Source organism: Eucalyptus grandis, chromosome 8 (genome assembly GCF_016545825.1).
Source record: "Eucalyptus grandis isolate ANBG69807.140 chromosome 8, ASM1654582v1, whole genome shotgun sequence".
Lineage (NCBI taxonomy): Eukaryota > Viridiplantae > Streptophyta > Magnoliopsida > Myrtales > Myrtaceae > Eucalyptus > Eucalyptus grandis.
The window spans coordinates 8,314,667-8,333,882 of record NC_052619.1 but is presented as its reverse complement, the minus strand read 5'-3'; the positions used below and the strand labels follow the sequence as shown (position 1 = coordinate 8,333,882).

The 19,216-nt window shown below is 38.8% G+C and overlaps 1 protein-coding gene and 1 pseudogene across 1 annotated transcript; both read left to right on the top strand.

Annotated features, from left to right (window-relative positions):
• The first annotated feature begins 4,544 nt into the window (after window positions 1-4,544).
• On the top strand, window positions 4,545-8,411 carry LOC104422710 (annotated as a pseudogene).
• An 8,183-nt stretch (window positions 8,412-16,594) lies between these two features.
• LOC104423941 lies at window positions 16,595-18,740 on the top strand. The gene is made up of 2 exons (XM_010036370.2): window positions 16,595-18,155; window positions 18,211-18,740. The coding sequence occupies exons 1-2, from the start codon at window positions 16,595-16,597 to the stop codon at window positions 18,738-18,740; spliced, it is 2,091 nt and encodes a 696-aa protein (XP_010034672.2).
• The last annotated feature ends 476 nt before the right edge of the window (window positions 18,741-19,216 follow it).

Sequence of the window (19,216 nt, the reverse complement as noted above, 5' to 3'; positions counted from 1 at the left end):
AAGAGGAGGATGTTGGTGTTAGGACACTAGAGCACACAAGAGTAATGTTAATATTTTTTTCTCTGAGAGTTTTCTGAGTTCTCTAAGAGAGCTGTAACAGTTGACTGCATTAAAATGCCTTGCACCAAGAAAACGAAGTTTTGTGCATTTGCGTCATTCTTCGTTTGCTACATGATAATTAGTCTCTTGAACCTGTTTACTGGACTCTAATGTTTTGATGCCAATGACCAAGTAGCAGACGCGTATCCCATTAAAAAATCATCTCTGTGGTAATTGTAGTTGAAAATTGAAATTCATCATAACTTCTTCTCCTAGTGTGAACAGCTAATCTCTCTCAATTGACGAAGCAGGTCCCCATATATATAGCAGAAATTAAACCAAAAAAACCTTCAATGAGGATTCACAACACTACACCAGGGAATGCAAAATCCAGTTAAATGTTCAGCATGAGCAAAGAGGGTGACGCCAAAGCTAAATTCAAACAATCAAGTTAACGTTCAGGCAAAGACGGGTCAGAGCCGCCCTGCTTCACCTGGGAGGAGGCATGCTGATATATCTCTGGAAGCAGCTGAGACTATAACGCAGCTTTAGTAGCTAAGAAGTGAGAAAAATGGTTTTGTTGATCTTTTCAATTGTTGTCATAATAGTCCGGGCAATGGTTTTGTACTTGATTCATCCGCTTCGTGGACTTCATTCATGATCAAAAGCTTGATTAGCTGCGGCTTGATTTTTTTTTTTTTTAATAGATTTGCTGCATTTTCGGTTTTGGTTCAAAATTATGTACAATAGCTAGAAGAAGGGGTCTACCTTGGAGATAGGAATCAATATGGATTGAGACTCTGCTAATCTATTGAATGTCTGCGCAATGCTATACTAGCTGACTGTTATTAAGGGAAAACTTTAATATGTAAACTAAAGAAATAGTTGAAGGCTATGAGAAATCAAAAGGCCAGTATTCAAAATCGCCAGGCTAGTTCATGAACAAAGCAAGATTATTAATTTCGATGCACGGGAAACCAATAATCCAACCAGAGATGCGAGAATGCGAGTAGTCCTGGAGAAGTTTGACTGGCACATGAACAAAATATAATGGGCGACAAGCCCCATCAGGGATGGTCACTAACTAGAACTCGTCTTTGGAACTCGTCCCTACAAAACCCCTCTCCTCTATACTCAGCTTCGATTTGGTTTCCATATTACTCCAAGAAGCTCGCAATCTATCTTTATTTTTTGTTATCCGATCGATTTTCAATGAGTCGCTTTTCCAATAAATAACGAGCTTTTTATTGCAATTATCAACATTTTTCATAGAAAAATTGAAAAAATAATATTAAAATATAATTAAAAATTACCCAAATCAGCATCAATGATGCCACATTGGATGGCCGACATCCATGTCAACACTGGTTGGCCAAAGTTGGCTAGATTTGCTAAATTGATACAAATGCAAAAGATTTAGGCCTTATTTAGTCAACCAAAAGTTTACAATTACAAGAAGTTTATAAATTAATTGGCAATTTTCCTTCACCAAGTCGGTTAGAAATCAAATTCCATTGAATGAAAATCTAAATATGAAAAACTTTACTTGATCATCAAGTAGCATAATAATCAAATTCTTCGAATAAAAAACTATGTAGACTTACACGTCAGTGCTCAAAGCAAAATATCGGTATTATAGACGTAATAGCTCAGTCAAAAAAGAGTTGAATTTTCTTTTGTGGGCTTGCAAATTCGAAATACTTTGTGGATAAATCTCTTGCGAGTTTGTACTTCAGGAATTCTCTAATTAATCGAGCGGAGTATTAACGGTTGAAACCAAATATTACATCACGAGCATGAGACCGGGCAGGCAATTTTCACTCACCCTGTTGTATATGTAAATAGAGGCAATCATGTATGGTATTTTGTTATTTGCTGGTGAGCAACGGAGACTTCTGAACCCAAAAAAAAAGAAAAAGAAAAAGAACAATGGAGACATGAGGGACCAAAAGATTTCCCATCCGTCATTTGATGAATTCTAAGTTGTGGCGCAGATCCTTTTCCTTTCTTGAACGAAAAGAAAACTTAATTTGATGTTATGAATTCTTGGACTTGACTTCTGTAGGTTCTTAGTTGCATGTTTCAAGCCTTGATTTGCAATGTTTAGGGCTTGATTTTTTTTTTTTTAATCCATTGACAACTTTATCCATGAATTTGATGCAAAGATCAGTATTCAAGGAAGGAATATGCCTATCTATTGGAATCAAAGCAATCAACTCGATACTTTGGAATTGCTTTAATTTGGAGTGAACATTTATCACCCTCTTTGGTCTTTTTGTGACTTTAATTGTGACAGCAAGTTAAAATTGGTGATTTCTATATTCCACGTGGATCACATTAGGGTAGTGATGCTTGTTGGACAATGTGTGAGAATCACACTTGTTAGATTGAAGATCACTAGATTTCAATTTAACGTAATGATTGAGAAATCAAACTCCTTCTCAATTAAAGTAGTACAAATGCCATAACTTGATTCTGTTACTTTACTTTCTTCTCAGGCAATTCAAAGAATCACTTTATGATTATGCATCCTAAAGTGGTGTCACAAGTAATGTGTTAACATGTATCCCAAACTAGTTTTTGTGTTAAAAAAAAAAAAAAAAACTCCCTAAGCAATACACCTATGCCACATTTACTCTTAAACTAATTTTTGTGTTATAATAAATCCTAGAATGGTAGATTCATGCCATATTTACCCTAAGCTAATATATCCGTGCCACATTTACCTCAGATTGTAATAAATATGGACTTTTTAGTAGTAAATGTGGCACGAATATATCAAAGAAATTAATCAACATATTTTTCTGATAATTTCAGCCACATTATGCACCACATGCATCCTTGCAAACATTGTATATAGATGGAGAAAAATGTTCGGCTGGTGTCACACGCCATGTTCCAATCATCCAAATGACATGTTGTGATCACGGTGGTCATAAATCACATTAGCTTACGGCGACGTAGTGCGAGATATACACACTTTTGTGCAATGTTTTATCGTGATAGCAATTTCATTCACGAATTTGAGACGGAGATTTAGTGTTTAAGTAAATAATATCCTTGTCTACTGGAATCAAAGCAATCTACATGATTCTTCGGAATTACTTCAATTTGGAGTAAGCATTTGTCACCCTCTTTTCACCTTTTTGTGACTTTACTTGTGATAGCAACTTAAACAAGTGATTTCTATATTCCACATGAATCATGTTAGGCTGGTCATGCGTGTCGAGCAAAGTGTGAAAATCATAATGGTTAGAGTGAAGTTCACTCAATTTAAATTTGGAGTAGTGATTGAAAAACCAAACTTTAACTCGCAACATATATTCCAATCTTCTCAATTAATGTAGATCATATGCATGCTCATATGAATGTTGGAACTCAATTTTGTCACTTTACATTTTTTTCAGGCAAATTCAGAGAATCGGTTGATAATCATAGATCTAAAAATGGTGTTGCAAATAATGTATCGTTGGTGTTTCGAAACGGAAAATGCTTTTTTGTTCATTGTAATGTTAGGTAGGGTAAATGGGTGCTGTTAAATGTGGTTCCTATCCCAAGTTAGTGCTTATATAAGAGTGGCGGATCTGAGGATGACGCTGAGGTAAATTCAAGGCGATTGCTGCTTTGCCTTGTTTTGTCCTCTCCATTATATAATGCTAATTACAATTACAATTCTGCTTGAATGTAAATATTACTAAAATCTGATTTGTAAATTCACAATTATAAGATCATTTTTGACACACAAAAAAGACAATGAGCTAGCAATCATAAGTCCTTATCTAATTTATTTTCGAACGAAGTTTAGTTTAGAATACGAACTGTCACTTGAATCTATCGCCTTTCTAGAAGGCTAGGGTAGGCTAGTGCTCTTGCTCTCCCCTTAGTTATAGGTAACCCTTAGTAGTACAGATTGATTCTACTCTAGCGGTAGTAAATGGCCGAACCCGTTCGTTCCTTCCTAGATTGCGTTAAGCTACATGCCCCTCTCACAAAACGTTGTCCATCTTTCTAATCCAGTGCCAGTAGTTCTCCATATTTTAATGGACACTAAGCATAACCTTCACCCCGAATATTTGAGAATATTAACTCCCATGCATTACAGTGGATAGCACAAGACAATTTTGGTAACATTTGAGAATATAATATTTGAATTTTATGAAAAAACTAATCCATTTTTTTTGTTGTTCGAAAAGAATATTTCATTCATTGTTGCAAAACATCGGAACATAATGGACAAGTCTCGGAACACAACATATTTCAAAGAGGCGAAGCGGGATGACAACCAATTAGGAGGGAGGGAGTTCCTGCGATGGGCTTTGGCTAGCCCAATCAGCTTAGCTGGTTGGCCTCGCGGGGGCAATAAAAAACGCGCTCACTTCTCTCGTCCGGCAGTCTTCAATCACATTTTGCAGGTCCATGGGCTTTGGCTCATGGGCTTTGGCCTTCTACTGAAATAAACTGCACAATTGATGAGTTAGGGCTTCGGTTTGGCCCGCAGAAGACGCGCACACTGTTCTTGCAAAAACCGGCAATGGACGACCCCGTTCCGGCGGTCTCTACGAACTCCGGCCACCGATCCTTCGACACTTCCTGCTACCCAAGATCCGCCGTCGACGTTGAGTTTGGTGGATTTACTCGCCGGCGGAACCCATGGAACTGGCCGAGAAGGTAAGCTTTCGTTTCCCTGTTTCTTCCCCTTCAATCTAGGGTTCCTCATTTGGTTTGATTTGACTTTGACCTCTATTCAGCACGATCCTACAATTAGAGAGGGAAGGGCCTACAGGAGCTGATCTCTCTCTCTCTCTCTCTCTCTCTCTCTGCCATTGTCAAGCGAGAGGGAAGCTGAAACAGATCGGAAAGCTCGATCGCTACCCTCGATCACGTAAGGTGCTTCTCTATAAAGTCGCTTGCTTGCTTGCTCATTTCATGCTACTTATACATATATCCTGACAGTTAACCCTAAGCGTGAGATCAATTTCTTGTTCGGAGGTGGGCAGAACTTCGAGCCTAGGGTTTAGCGTTTTCCCATGTGTTGGTCAAGTTAAACGCTTATTCATGACAAAAGAGCTGTTTTGATTACTGGAGTTTTTTTAATTTGGGGAACTTTGGCATCTGTTCCCTCAACTATCCGAGATTCTTGTATGGGGGGCTTAGGGCTTGTGTATTAGTCGATAGTGGGTTTCTGTGGAGTGTATTCATCTTAGTGAAGTAATTTCAGTTGGTGGGTAGTACTTACTGGTTACTGGGCAATGTCCATGAATTAACTTTGCCATCGTTGTCGATTGTGCATCCTGGATGTGCGTTTGCTTTTGTTCGGTCTAACTGTGCAGTTTCGATCCATCCCTGCGATATGGTCATTGGGTGATTTTTTTGTAATCACTCATGATTGTTGTCAAAGTTGCTGTGAAGGCTTCACTTGGTTATTCAACTGAACGATGCTAAGGCTGAAGGCAGATTTATGCTCTACTTTTCCAGAAGATGTGACCTTGCTGATTTCATTGTTGTTTTGCTTCTTTTGGTGCTTTAATTGGTAATCTCTTCAGTTGAAATATTTGGGCTGAGCTTGCACGATCTTCCTCATCATGGTAGCTTGAATTGTTCTCTGCTATACATCATTTGTTGTGGACTATTGCTGACTTACACATTTCGGCACAGATTGCGGGAGAGGTTCACGCGCATTGAACGAGATTGACTACCTTTTGGATAACCATGGCATTACAAGAACAGTTAAATAAATTCAAGAAACAGCAGGCGAAGTGTCAATCCACTCTTACCAGTATTGTGGCCAGAGCAGGAAGCACGAGTAGTCCAGCAAAGCCGATGCCTGCACCTCCTCCTGGTGCACGAGCTCCATTGCCTGCTGTCAAGTTCTCAGATGATACAGAAAGACTTAAATATGTTACTGGTATACGCAAAGCACCTGTAGGAGCTCAGATGAAGCGCGTCATTGACTTGTTGTATGAGGTAATCTAAACTTACTTCTCTCTGTGTGCAGGCACTCGCAATTGTATGCGTACTCAAGTTTGGTTGTATTCTAATGATAGGGTTGTCTTTTATTACTCTTATAATGGGTACTAATGATTATTCATATGTATAGCAAACCGAATAAGTTCTGGAACTGTTGGCTTGGCTCTGCAATTGATTTACTCGACGTAGGGTAGGATGCATGATGAGGATTTGTCATTAGTCAGAGTTAGAGGTCCATTAATCATTGAATTGGAGAATTTGTTGAATCTCCCTCAAATGTTGTGTGATGGTACGTATTGATTGATTGATAAAGGCAGCTTTACAATAAGGTTCATGATATTTCTGGAGCAATGAATTTTATCAGTATGATAGAGGACTTAGGCAAAGTTTTAGTAATTCCCAAGTCAAACAGCTGTGGGCTAACTGATCACCTTTCTTGTGTACTAGCTCATTGAATGGAGGCAGTCTTCCAAAGTTGTCTTGGTTTAGTAATGGAATAATTGACAAGCAGCAGCTTTGCCACCTGCTTTGCATACTTCCAGTTGTTTGAGTCTTCACCTTCTGAATTAGATTGCATTTATTTCACCAGAAGTCCCTGGCACCCATCAATGGCATCAATCTCTCTCATCTAATTCTCTATTTGTTGTCCTGTTTCTTGTTATTTTTATTTTTGTGCTTGCCCCCTCATGTCTTTCTTTGTTGTATCCCATATCCCTCCATAAGTACTATTTGAGTTGTGTTAAACATTACCAATCGATGCTTAGATCTGAGACCTAGTGCATATCATCTGAACGGTTTTCATTAATTGAAAAGAATGTTTCCAGTCAAGGCTGGCACTTACACCAGAGCAGATAAATGAAGCATGTTATGTTGATATGCTTTCCAATAAAGCTGTGTTTGACAATTTGGCAAATAACCCCAAAGTATACTAGGATGGCCAGCGGTTTTCTTACGAGGTACACTTTCCTGGGAAGCTCCTCTATTGTATAAATGTATACTGTGCTTTCTTGAGGTGATAGTTTGGTCTTTGTTTTTGAATTGCTTCAGTCAAAGCATGATGTGAAGAACAAGAATAAGTTACTGAAGTTGATAAGAAGCTACACGAAGGGCATTAAGGTCATTGACCTTAAGAATGCATACCCAACTGTCATGGAGGACTTACAGGTATATCTACTTGCTAATTGCGTTCTCCTTGCTTCATTGCGACTCAAGTCTGGTTTTCCATTCTTTTAATTGACTAAGATAAAAGGCAGCTGAAGTTAGTTTGCTAGGCTAGCACACAATGGCTTTCTCTAAAAGGGGTTTAAAATATGTTCTTGAGAGTACTGTGTAGTCTTTATAGCTTTCCACTTGATTGTTGCTGGGGTTTATGATTCATTTTTTGCATTTCCTGTAATTAAATTGAAATGACTGCTGAATGAATGTTGGAGTTCCTGCCATGTCATTTTTACCTTCTGAGATTGATTGGGTAGTTTTTCTAGACTTCTAGTTGATTATTGGACCCAATAACATACACACACTTACTTCATCAGAACACAACCAGTGAAACAGTGATATAAGTGTTTCATGCTTTGCCTAAATTTCCTATTGCTATTGGACTGGTTAATTTTTTTGGTTGTAAGCAATATTGGTATCATGAGGAGGTTCTTATCAGAATCTGAATTAATGTGTTTGGCCTCTATTGTCTTTTAATTTTAGTTTCTACATAACTCGTAGATGGGACCTCCACTAATTAAGTGTTTAGTAGACATTGAGGCTTAAAAAGTATATGATTATCATTTTTGTGTTGGTCCGGGAATGACAAATGGAGTCCTTTGTTATGCTTCTTGATTTCTAAGGCATATATACAAAAGTTCACAGGCCTGAAAGCTGCTGGTCAAGTATGGCTCCTATTGAACTTCAACTCTCAGGAGGATATTGCCTACCCAAATGATCCCAAAGTGCCCGTAAAAGTAGATGACGATCTGAAGCGACTCTTTCGGAGTATTGAACTCCTGCGGGACATGATTGACATCGAGAATGATCTCCAGAAGAGTACGATGAAAGCATCAACAAACACAATGCAGAGAAGGCTTGCGGCCCAAATCCATGGGATTTCGCAGAAGCCCAAGCTCAAGAAGAAGAAGCACGAGATCAGCAAAAGAACGAAGCTCACCCACGTTCATCTTCCAGAACTCTTTGAGAATCTGAGAGGTTCCTGAAGGATGGAGACGCAGAAGCTGTCCTCAGCAAGCAAATACCAGAGAACTGCATGGACGGCAATCTTTTTCCCGTGTATATTTGATTGTTGTACTTACCGTATGCTTGTTTTTGGATCATTGATCTCAACCATAATTTGAGGTACAGTCGCCGAGTTCTTAAAGTCAGATTCATCCAAGTTCAAAGGGGGCAAAGAACGATTATCAGAGAGCTATTGAACCGGATTAGATCCACAAAAGACCAATGACAAGTACATAGCGGCATCTGTCTCCTAAGCACTTTTTGCTTCTTCCGATTCCTGATTGACAAGTGAGTGAGTGGTATCCACAAAGCACCTGTTGCTTGGAGTGATAGTCCCGTCTCTCTGCATTATTAGCATGGACAATCTAAGTTTTCCAACATCCCTGTTTGACAAAAGTTAGGTTCTCAAGCCACTGCGACTACATCTTACTAATTGTATGACATGTGAAGGACATTCCTATCTCTCGTAACTGCTCCAAGACTCAAAACACAGCCATTTGAAGAACTCAAAAAAAATTGGACGACTATGGCTTTCAGATAGCTTTCTAGATGCTTCCCGCCATTTATACGTGAATTCAAAAGTATCAACTCCGACTCATAAAAACATCATGCAATGAAGCTGCTCATGTCCCCCAGTACAGTACTTTGGAACACAAACCCGGGTTCTTAAGTAATTGTGCAATGTGCGAGAAATAATAATGTCATAGCATGTCATTGGGGTTGATTCGGATGTTCATAGAAGTCGAGACACTCTTGTGGACAGGAACAAGAGAGTATGGGCGAAGAAAGAAGAAAGAAAATGGGGTAATCGAAATCGCGAGATGGTAGGCAAATTTTGTGCAAAGAACGAATGTCGGAACGAGGATTTTGGCACGTGAGGATATTCTTCATACTCATTTGCAACTCGTGTTCATATTTAGCTCCTAGTTACTTTTCTAGATGATCCAGTTACAATGTGAAAATTAAGCGGATGGGGCGAACAAAAGTTGATTGCGAAAACAATGGCATGCACGGAGAATGGGGTTGGGGGATGTGGAAATAGTGCATTTGAATTTCATGAACTACAGTGCACAATTACTGGAATATTCACAGAGGTCTAAGCGGCGGAGGGGTGACTAGCCAGCCCTCCTGGCCTGCCACTTCTTCTGAACAATTATCATGCTGCTCCGTTCGGGCGACAGGAGTTTGGTAGAGTGAATTATGCATGTGTTTGATGTGGAAATGGCTGTACCTTCCCCTTCTTGGGCATACCTTTGACAGTATCTCAGCCACAGAACTCAAAATGGTAGAAGATATTCGATAGAAACTTCTTTCGCATGTAAGCTGGAACATGGTCTCTTAAGAGAAGAAAGAAATTTTGAATGAAAAGTCAGCGGCGGAGGTAGATGCGGTTTCTCTTCCATCAGGTCTTTGTTTTTAAGCTCTAAAAAAAATCAACAGCACTTTATAGTCCTCTCCTTCTGTGTCATGAAGTTTGGCGAACAGTCACCGACCACCCATTTAAAATTTCAATAAAATCGCAGGTCGATACTTGTTTGTTTCCCTTCTCACTTGGAATTAGTCACTTTATTGAGTTCTCGCTAATGGTATTCTCGCACTTTAACCGGTTTATGTTCCAGCTCTTTCTGATATAAATATTTGACTATCGATTCAAGTGACGTGTTCAACTAAAAAAAATCGGATGATATATGAGTGTAAGCTCCGCTCCTTGTTTTTCACTTGTCATATTAACATGATCAAATGTTTTGAATCTGGGCCCTCAAACATGAGAAAGGGATTTGCAAATTCTATATTGATTAATAGCAAGTGACAACCTAACTGATGAGGAAGAGAAAGGATTTGCTGGATTAGCTGTATGCATCCCAAATATCGAATGGGGGGCATTGTTGTGTAGCAATATCATCATGTTGGTTCCTCTTCCACATTCTTGCTGATGTGGAATTGCCCAGGGCATTGTGCCTCATTCGCTTTGTGTTAGCTTGAAGTTTCTCCACTCACCTATGGCAGACAAGGGTTGCCGTCCCTCAATCCAAAAAACCAGAAAGAAAGTAAAGAAAAAAAAATGAAAAAATTAGAAAAAAATCAAAAATATTAAAATATTATTAAAATTTATCCACATCAATGCCGGTTATACTATGTAGGATGGTCGGCATTCATATCAAGCAATTTCGGTCAAAATTAGTTGAATGGACTTAATTAACATAATCAAAAGATTTATGATTGAATTGATAAAAGTGCAATAATTACATCAGTTCGACTTTCAAATTGAAAAAAAAAAAAAAACTCTTCAAATCAATCCAAAATAGTTTGGAAGTTACGAAGAGATAATAGAAAAAATGAGAGTAAAAAAGCAAATTTGTTATCTTACCGTTAGAAAATTGAGGGCGCCCATAGCTTAGAACACATCTCCGTGTGAGTGATGACAAGGCCACCCTCGCGGCCTCTAGCGAGGGCTCAAGCCTCGTTAGGGGTGAGATGAGGCATGACCTTGTAGGATCTAGTGAGGTCGAGTCTCGCCAGCCATTACTAGGCCTTGGTGAGGCCATCAAGCATCTCACCGGTTCTACCTTCGTTGGAGGAAGAGGGAAGTGAAGAAAAGAAAGAGAAAAGAAAAGAAAAGAAAAGAAAAATAAATAAATAAATAAATAATTTGAAATAATATTAAAATATTATTAAAAATTGCTCAAGTTAGCACCGTGACGCCACTTAGGATAGCTAACATCTATGTCGGTATCAGCCGGTCAAAAAATAGCCAAATGAATTGAATTAGTACAAATACAAAAGATTTAAGACTCATTTGGATAAACAAAAATGTTTAGAATTGAATTAATACAATTGCAATATATTTAGAACTTTTTTGGTAATTTTTCTTTACTAGGTTAGAAATCGGAAAAGAACACCAAGTACCAAAACTTAGCATGGGGAAACACTTAAGTGTCAAAAATTACGAAAGTGACACTTAAGTGCCATTTTTTCTTAAAAATGGAATATTTCAGTAACAAGTTCCACGAATATGGCCGAAAATCCTATATGGCAATTTTTTAATAATAAACTCACATACGTGGCATGCCGAGAACGAGTTAGCGTCGAAGAACCAAAACGACGTCCTTTTATCTTCTTCTTCTTCCTTTTATATATAAAATTTAATTAAATTATAATATTTATATTTATTATTATTATTATTATTATTATTATTATTATTATTATTATTCTTATTAAAGGAGGAGGAGGCAAGCAGTTGAAGGTTGAGCCCTTACCTCCACCTCCTCACTATCGTTGAAAGGGCCGACGACCTTGGCCCCTAGACCCTTCACCCACCATTGCCAGCCCTTTCGGTGACGGTGAGGAGGTAGCAATGAGGGCTTAGCCCTTAGCCGCTTGCCTCCTTCCCCTTTTTCCCTTTTTTTATTTTAAAAAAATTAAATTAATATATAATTAAATTAATATTTATATTAATTATTTAACCATGTCAACAAAATGGCGTTGTTTTTGTGCTTGTCTAGCCACATCAGTGTACAGAACGATATCGTTTTGCACCTGTCTAGTCGGAAAATCGTCACATCAATATTTTAGCCGGATATTCTTACCGTTAGCACTTAATTGATCTATTTTATTTTGATTTTGACATTTAAGTATCACTTTCGTAATTTTTGGCACTTAAATGTAGTTTTGGCACTCCAGGTGTTCGACACTCATTAGAAATCAAATTCCATTGAATGAAAATCTAAATATAAAAACTCTACTTGATCATCATGTAGTGTAATAATCAAAATTTTCGAATAAAAATCTATGTAGACTTATACATCAAGACTGAAAGCAAATTTGCTAACTAATTCACACAAGAATTCGTTTCTCTATAGACACGAGAAAGCCTTTTATCAAACACTTAGGTAGAACTTGAACATAAAAGATTATAGATTACCTTAAATTTAAATAAAAATATTGCATGCAATATTATTTGAAATCATCCTGAATTTGGTCATAACTCTCAAGTCTCAAATCATATGTTTCTTTGACTGTAAAATTCAACAGGGGGCTTTTGTTTGCTTAAAATTGATAAATTTAGAGCGTACAGTTATTTTATCCTTCTTTGTCTTGAATTGTAGTTTTAGACCAAATCCAACTTTTAACTTAAAAGTGGTATCATGGACATAATAGCACGGTCACAAAAGAGTTGTATTTTCTTTTATGGAATCACAAATTTGAAATATTTTAAATCTCTTGCTAGTTTGTATTTCGGGAATTCTCTAATTGATCGGGTGGAGCAATAACGGTTGAAACCGAATATTACGTCGCGAGCATGAGACCGGGCAGCTGGTCTTCACTCCCCCTTTTTTCTAAATGTAAAATTAGGTTACTATGTATGGTATTTTGTTATTTGCTGGGCAACAACGGAGACTTCTAATAGAAAAGGAGAGAGAGAGAAAGAACAAGGGAGACAACGGGTGGGAGCGAAAGACTTCCCAACCATAATGAATTCTACGTTGTGGCGCTGATGCTTTTCTTTTCCTCTCAAATTACGAATTCCTAGACTCGACTTTTGGAGGTTCTTAGTCGCACATTTCAAGCCTTGATTTGCCCCGTTTAGGGCTTAAATAAGTTAACCTAGAGGTGGGCTGCCAGCAACATGTCCTTCACGGAACAGCGTGGGGAAGATCAAAATGTTCAACGATCATCATGCATTGCATGCATCCTTGTGAAATATCATGTATAAATGGAGAAAAATGTTCAGTCGGTGTTGCACACCGCAGGGCAATTGTTCAAACATGGATGACAAGTTACGATCACAATGGTCACAAACCACATTAGTTGACGGCGACATGGTGTTAAATGTATGCACTCCTGTGCAATATTTTATTGTGGTGATGACTTCATTCATGGATTTGACACAAAGATCGATGTTCAAGGAAATAATATGCTTGTCTTCTAGGATTAAAGTAATCGGATCGATGCTTTGAAATTGCCTCAATTTGAAGTGAGCATTTATCACCCTCTTTTAACCTTTTTGTGACTTTACTTGTGATAGCAAATTAAAATAGTTGATTTTTATATTCCACATGAATCATGCTAGTGATGCTTGATGGACAATGTGTGATAATCATAATGGTTAGAGTGAAGATCATTGGATTTCAATTTGGAGTAATGATTGAGAAATCAAACTTTAACTATCAGCCTATATTTAAACCTTCTCAATTAAAGTAGTTCATACTCAATATGATTTTGTTGTTTTATTTCCCCTTCTGATAAATTCATAGAATCGCCTAACAGTTATGCATTCAAAAGTAATATCATGGATAACGTGTCGCATTAAGCCCCAAACTAGTTTTTTGTGTTACAAAAACTCCAAAAAAAAAAAAAAAAATACACCCGTTCTACATTTACCCTAAGCTAATTTTTGCATAAAAAAAAATCCTAAATTGGTAGACCCATGCCACATTTGCCCAAGCTGATATACTCATGCCATATTTTATCACAAATTGTGATAAATCTATGATTTTTTTAGAGTAAATGTGGCACAAGTATATCAATTTGAAATTTTTTGTTATATAAAAATTATTTTGAAATAAACGTGGCACGGGTGCACCATGTTGAGACGGTAAACAGAGGTTTTTTGTAATATTTGTTGGAGAAATCTTTCCAGAATATTTTGAAACTGACAAAACATTTCTATCAGTCTAGTCTGGATATCGATAGTTAAAGTCTCAAGACTTTGTAATCTCAAGTCTCAAGACTCAAGACTCAAGACTCAAGACTCAAGATTATTCTCACTGACAGTCTTTCTAATCCAGTGGCGAAGGATATCCGAAACTGAAGTATATGGTTGAGGATTTGATCCTATCCTCTGGAAAAGATCCCTTGGTTGGATAATCATTTCGGATTCTTTGATTCTTATCTAAGATCAATTGAAGATCCAATGTTCGACGAAACGTTCTTGGAATGTTCTATTCTTGAAAACCAAAATCCTGATTGTATGGGCGAACAACATTGATGGGCTATCATCAGATTCCTTAAATAGCTCGGATGATCTTCTTAATTGATTCCGTCCAACGGGTAGATTGGAGGAATTCCTTTGGTAAGTGCCAACGGCTATGATGGCATAAAGGAGTATAAAAGGAAGACGTTCTAGTTGTTTTAAGTGTGTGATCGATAGAAAAATTCCAGTCTGAAAAACCTTGATTGTTAGTCGATACGGTTCGAGCAAAATTGTATACACAGAGTGTTTATACTTGGTGATACCTTGAGCGAGTGTAGTAGATCATCTACATCAAGAAATCAAGGAAGATCAACACTGTAACATCTCTTTGTTCATAGTGGAATCCAGCCAATCGGCTGTCAGTGCAGAAAAGTGGACGTAGGCTTGAATCAAGCCGAACCACTATAAACCTCGTGTTTAATTCTCTCTTTCCTTTACTCAGTCTTACGATTAATTTTTTAATCCTTCATCTGTCTAAGTATTGTGCAATCTTCAAGAAATTTTTATAAACCTATTCACCCCCCTCTAGGTACTCGTACTAGCATTATCAATATTAACCTTATAATAAATATGAGGTTTTAGGGTATCCATATATCCAGTGTCAAAAGAGAAGATAAATTGTAAATTTTGTCTATTTATAGGAATGTTCACATGAAGACATTAATTTTCTGAGTGTAATGATCACATCATCCATCGGTAATTTAATTAAGGGATGCTTAACTAAAGATAAAAAGAGGGGAAATCACCTTCACTTTCTATGGCTTAACAAGATATCTGAGATTCTATGGTTGTTATTGCAGGAAATTACTTTTAGCTTTTTGATTAATTAACTTTGCATACTTTTAAAAACACATGAAATTAGAGAACCAAAAATAAGAAAAGGCAGGAGAAAGCACAACCATAGAAAGTACAGATTTAATTCTTACAAAGAAATTAATTAAGATATTTTTCTGATAATACCAATCTAGGTGTTTAATTAATCGTGAGCTCGGGAACAGCTCAAGTTGGCTTTTCTTCGTAGTGTGTAAGTGGCTTCTTTTATTGTGTTATCCTATTGTGTAATAGCAAAATCCAAATGCGATGCCTGTATACAAAAATTGACATCCAAAATGACAAAAAAGTTATTGACACAATATGCAGGAATTGCATATACTGTGGAAAATGACAAACCTTTCGAAACTTTTTTTTTTTTTTTTTTATGGTAGGGTTGTTTATAAGATACAAAATGTTTAAATGTTAAAAGTAATACACATAAGAGATAAAGTAGAACCGTTAATTGATGCATTTGCCCATTCATAAAATATCTGTAAAAAATCTAATCGAGGATATTTTTGAGAAAAACAGCATTGTGATCTCTTAAAGAGATCCTTTTTGCTTTACATAAAAGTATAGATTAGCAAAATACCAGCGGTTTAAAAAAGTTACGTACGATTGAATCAATCAAAAATCTGCATTTGTACTCTCTTTTTTTTTTCAGCTTTGACCATGAGGCCTTTAATTCCTCCGGGCTCTGTGTATCTCTCTATCGCTTTTAAAAGTTTTGACCCATGTCTCTCGTTCTCCTTTAATATGAAGTGAAAAAATTGGCATTTCGTCTCCCTTGTCCACATTTCTTGAGATGTTATATGGTGACGACACAGATTGATGATCTGCAAGTCTTGCCATTGCGTTCTTAATGAAAATTTTACTGGCTTCCAATTTTTTTTAGGAAAACACAGAGATCTTTGTAATTTAAATGAAAGTAATATGCTTATCTACTGGAATCAAAGCAATCAACTTGATGCTTTGGAATTGCTTGAAATTGGAGGGAGCATTATGACCCTCTTTTGGCCTTTTTGTGACTTTACTTGTTATAGCAAGCTCAATAGGTGATTTTTAAATTTCACATGAATCATATTAAAGTGGGGATTTCAGACAAAGTGTGAAAATAACAATGATTGTTGGGAAGTTTATTAGATTTCAATTTGGGGCAGTGATTGAGAAGCCAAACTTTAACTCTCTGTCTAGTTCCAATCTTCTCAATTATGGTAGACAATACTTGTGCTAGCACGAATGCCAGAACCTGATTTTGTCACTTTATTTCTGCCTGGGGCAAATGTAGAGGATTGCTTCTTGATTATGCATCAAAAAGTAGTGCCGTGAGTATTGTGTTGCTGCCTTTTTGTTCCTTCTAATGTTTTGCAGTGTAAATAATTGCTTCTGAACTTGATTACTATCCCAAGTAATGCTCATAAAATGATGGCAGTTCCAAGGACAATGCTGAGGTAAATTCAAAGCTAATGCTGTTTTGCCTTACTTCCTCTCCAGTCTCCATATATAATCTTAAGTTTGACCGCTCTTTAAGTGGGTGCCCCGATCGTTGAGTCTGTCGGTGCCATCTGTTCGAGTTCAACCATGGGATTTTCGCTGACAAACGCTCATGGTCTATGGAAAGAGTGGGGGCTGCAGTTACTCGTCCTCTTCAGCTTGTTCCTCCAATTGACCCTTGCCACTCTGGCCAGTTGGAGGAAATCCATTTTCAGGAACTGGATCCAAGTCGTGCTCTGGACGACGTACCTTTCGGCGGACTCCATCGCGACTCTTGCGCTCGGCATCATGTCGAGCCGCCTGGCCAACATGAAGGAAACAAAGGGGACAATCGATACGAAGAGCCAGATCATGGCGTTCTGGGCGCCGTTCCTCCTCCTCCACTTGGGTGGGCCTGACACGATCACCTCGTATGCCCTGGAGGACAACGAGCTATGGCTGAGGCAACTGGCGCGGCTTTGCGTCCAGGTAGGACTAGCGTTTTACATTTACTTCTTGGCGTTGTGGGGGTCTACACTGTGGATATTAGCGGCGGGGATGATCCTGGTGGGATTCATCAGATATGCAGAGAGGACATTGTGCTTGTACTTGGCTAGCGAAGGTCGACTTCAAGGTTCAATGCTTCCGCGGCCCGATTTCGGTTCCGTATACCCCAGGAATGTGGCGCGGTACACTCTGAAGAAAGAGGAGGGTTACCGGGTTGGAATCGACGAGCTCACGCGGATTCCGGCTCTGGAGGATCACTCAGTGAAGGACTTTCAAGCGACTCTGGACAAAGCCTATGAGTTGTTCAATATCTTCAAGCTTCTCTTTGTGGGCCTGAACGTCAGCTTTGTCGACCTGGGCGTCAGTCGGCCCATGTTCAAGGGCCCAGATATGAAAGCAGTGAAGGCTTTCAAAATCGTGGAGATCGAGCTCGGGTTCATGTACGATCTGCTCTACACCAAGGCCCCGTTGCTGAACCGTCGCTGGGGCATCATTCGCTGGGTCATCAGTCTCTTCCTGCCGTGTGCCATGTTGGTATTCTTCTCCTTCCACGATAAGAAGGATTACTCCAAAGTTGACATATGTATAACTTTCTCGCTGATAAGTGGGGCTATACTTTTAGAGATTTTCTCGCTAATTCTAGCAATTTCATCCGATTGGGTCCAACACTGGCGCATTCAGAGACCCAAGGGATCCGCCATTTCATCAGCCATCACCTTTTTCTCTTTCAGCCGGAGCCTGAGATGGTCAAGATGGTCAAATTCCGTGGCCCAGTTCAGCCTCTTGGGATCATCTATGAGGAAGAGAAAGGGCATCTTCCGCTATCCAAGGCTAGCCATGTTGGGCGACGTTGTGGAAAGGAACTTCTATATCGATTACAAAGAGTTGAAGGAGGAAATCAAAGAACTGATCTTCAAACAAATGACGGATGTGGTCACTTATATGGAAAAGCAAGTAGGATTGAAGAGCGCATTGGCGAGTCTTAAGCTGGAGGCGAGCGAACTACTGAAGAAGTCGAACTGTGATCATCTGAAATGGAGTTTGGATGAGAAGGAATTTGACCAGAGCATCATCATATGGCACATCGCCACTGAGCTATGTCACTATGAAGACTGCCACAGCGTGGACTCGGACGAGGTCAGACTACATGATGAGTATGTTGGTCTCACGGTACATGCTCTATCTTTTAAAATTCCATCCTTCCATGTTCGCGACAGGGATGGGGGTGCTCCGATACCAAGACACGTTGGTTGAAGTTCAGAAGTTCTTCGAGGACGAGCTAGTGATGCTGCCAAAGAAGAAAGTCAACATCTTATCGGTCATCGAGTGGGCGCAGAAATTATTCAAGAAAGAGGCACATGCTCACTCCCGTTTATGCAACTGCTTCGAGGAGCACGAGTCGAGAGAGTCTCGCGATCTGTGCGAAGTCTGCTATCTTCTGCTCCAAGTGAGAGCTGACATCCCTGTGTGGAAGATGAGTGGAGCTGAAAGCATGTCTGTGCTGTTTGATGCGTGCCATCTTGCTGGACAACTGAAATCAGTCGAAACGTGGAACGTGATCAGCAAGGTCTGGGCGAGGATGATGATGTACGCGGCTTGCCAATGCACAGGCTACGAACACTCTGAGAGCCTGAGCAGAGGGGGAGAGCTTCTCAGCCACATTTGGCTTCTCATGGCGCATCTCGGCATAGCAGAGCCGCTACCAAATTCTGGGGCACCACACGTTACCAAACTGACCATGGGGTAGAAGTTTTAGGTGGAATGTGTCTTTTGGTTAAACGTAATGTTATCTGAGTAAGATAAATAAATTAAAGTCATCATGTTGAGATGGTGAGGTTGAGTTATTTCGAAATGTGTTGCACTTGGAGTAAAGTCAGAAATAATGAAATTGGGTGTATCGGTTGTTCACCAGAGGCATTCCACTGAAGCTAAGGCAAATTGGGACGGAGAACTTTTGAGTTCCTCAAAATGGCTAGTAATTTTCTACCTGCCTGCAATTAGCCACTCCTCAAAGTGGTTCATAACTTTTCGTTCGATGACTTGGTCGCTGACTCCTTAACGTGATTAATTTTCACTCTGATTTGTAAGTTTTTAATTTTCAGAAAGTAAATATGTATGCAAGATCGAGACTAGGTGGCAAAGCTGCTGCTTGCTCGTCGTTTCTAGGATAGCCTTCTCCTCATTCGAGAGGTTCTGACCATCGGGCAGTCCACGCAACTTACG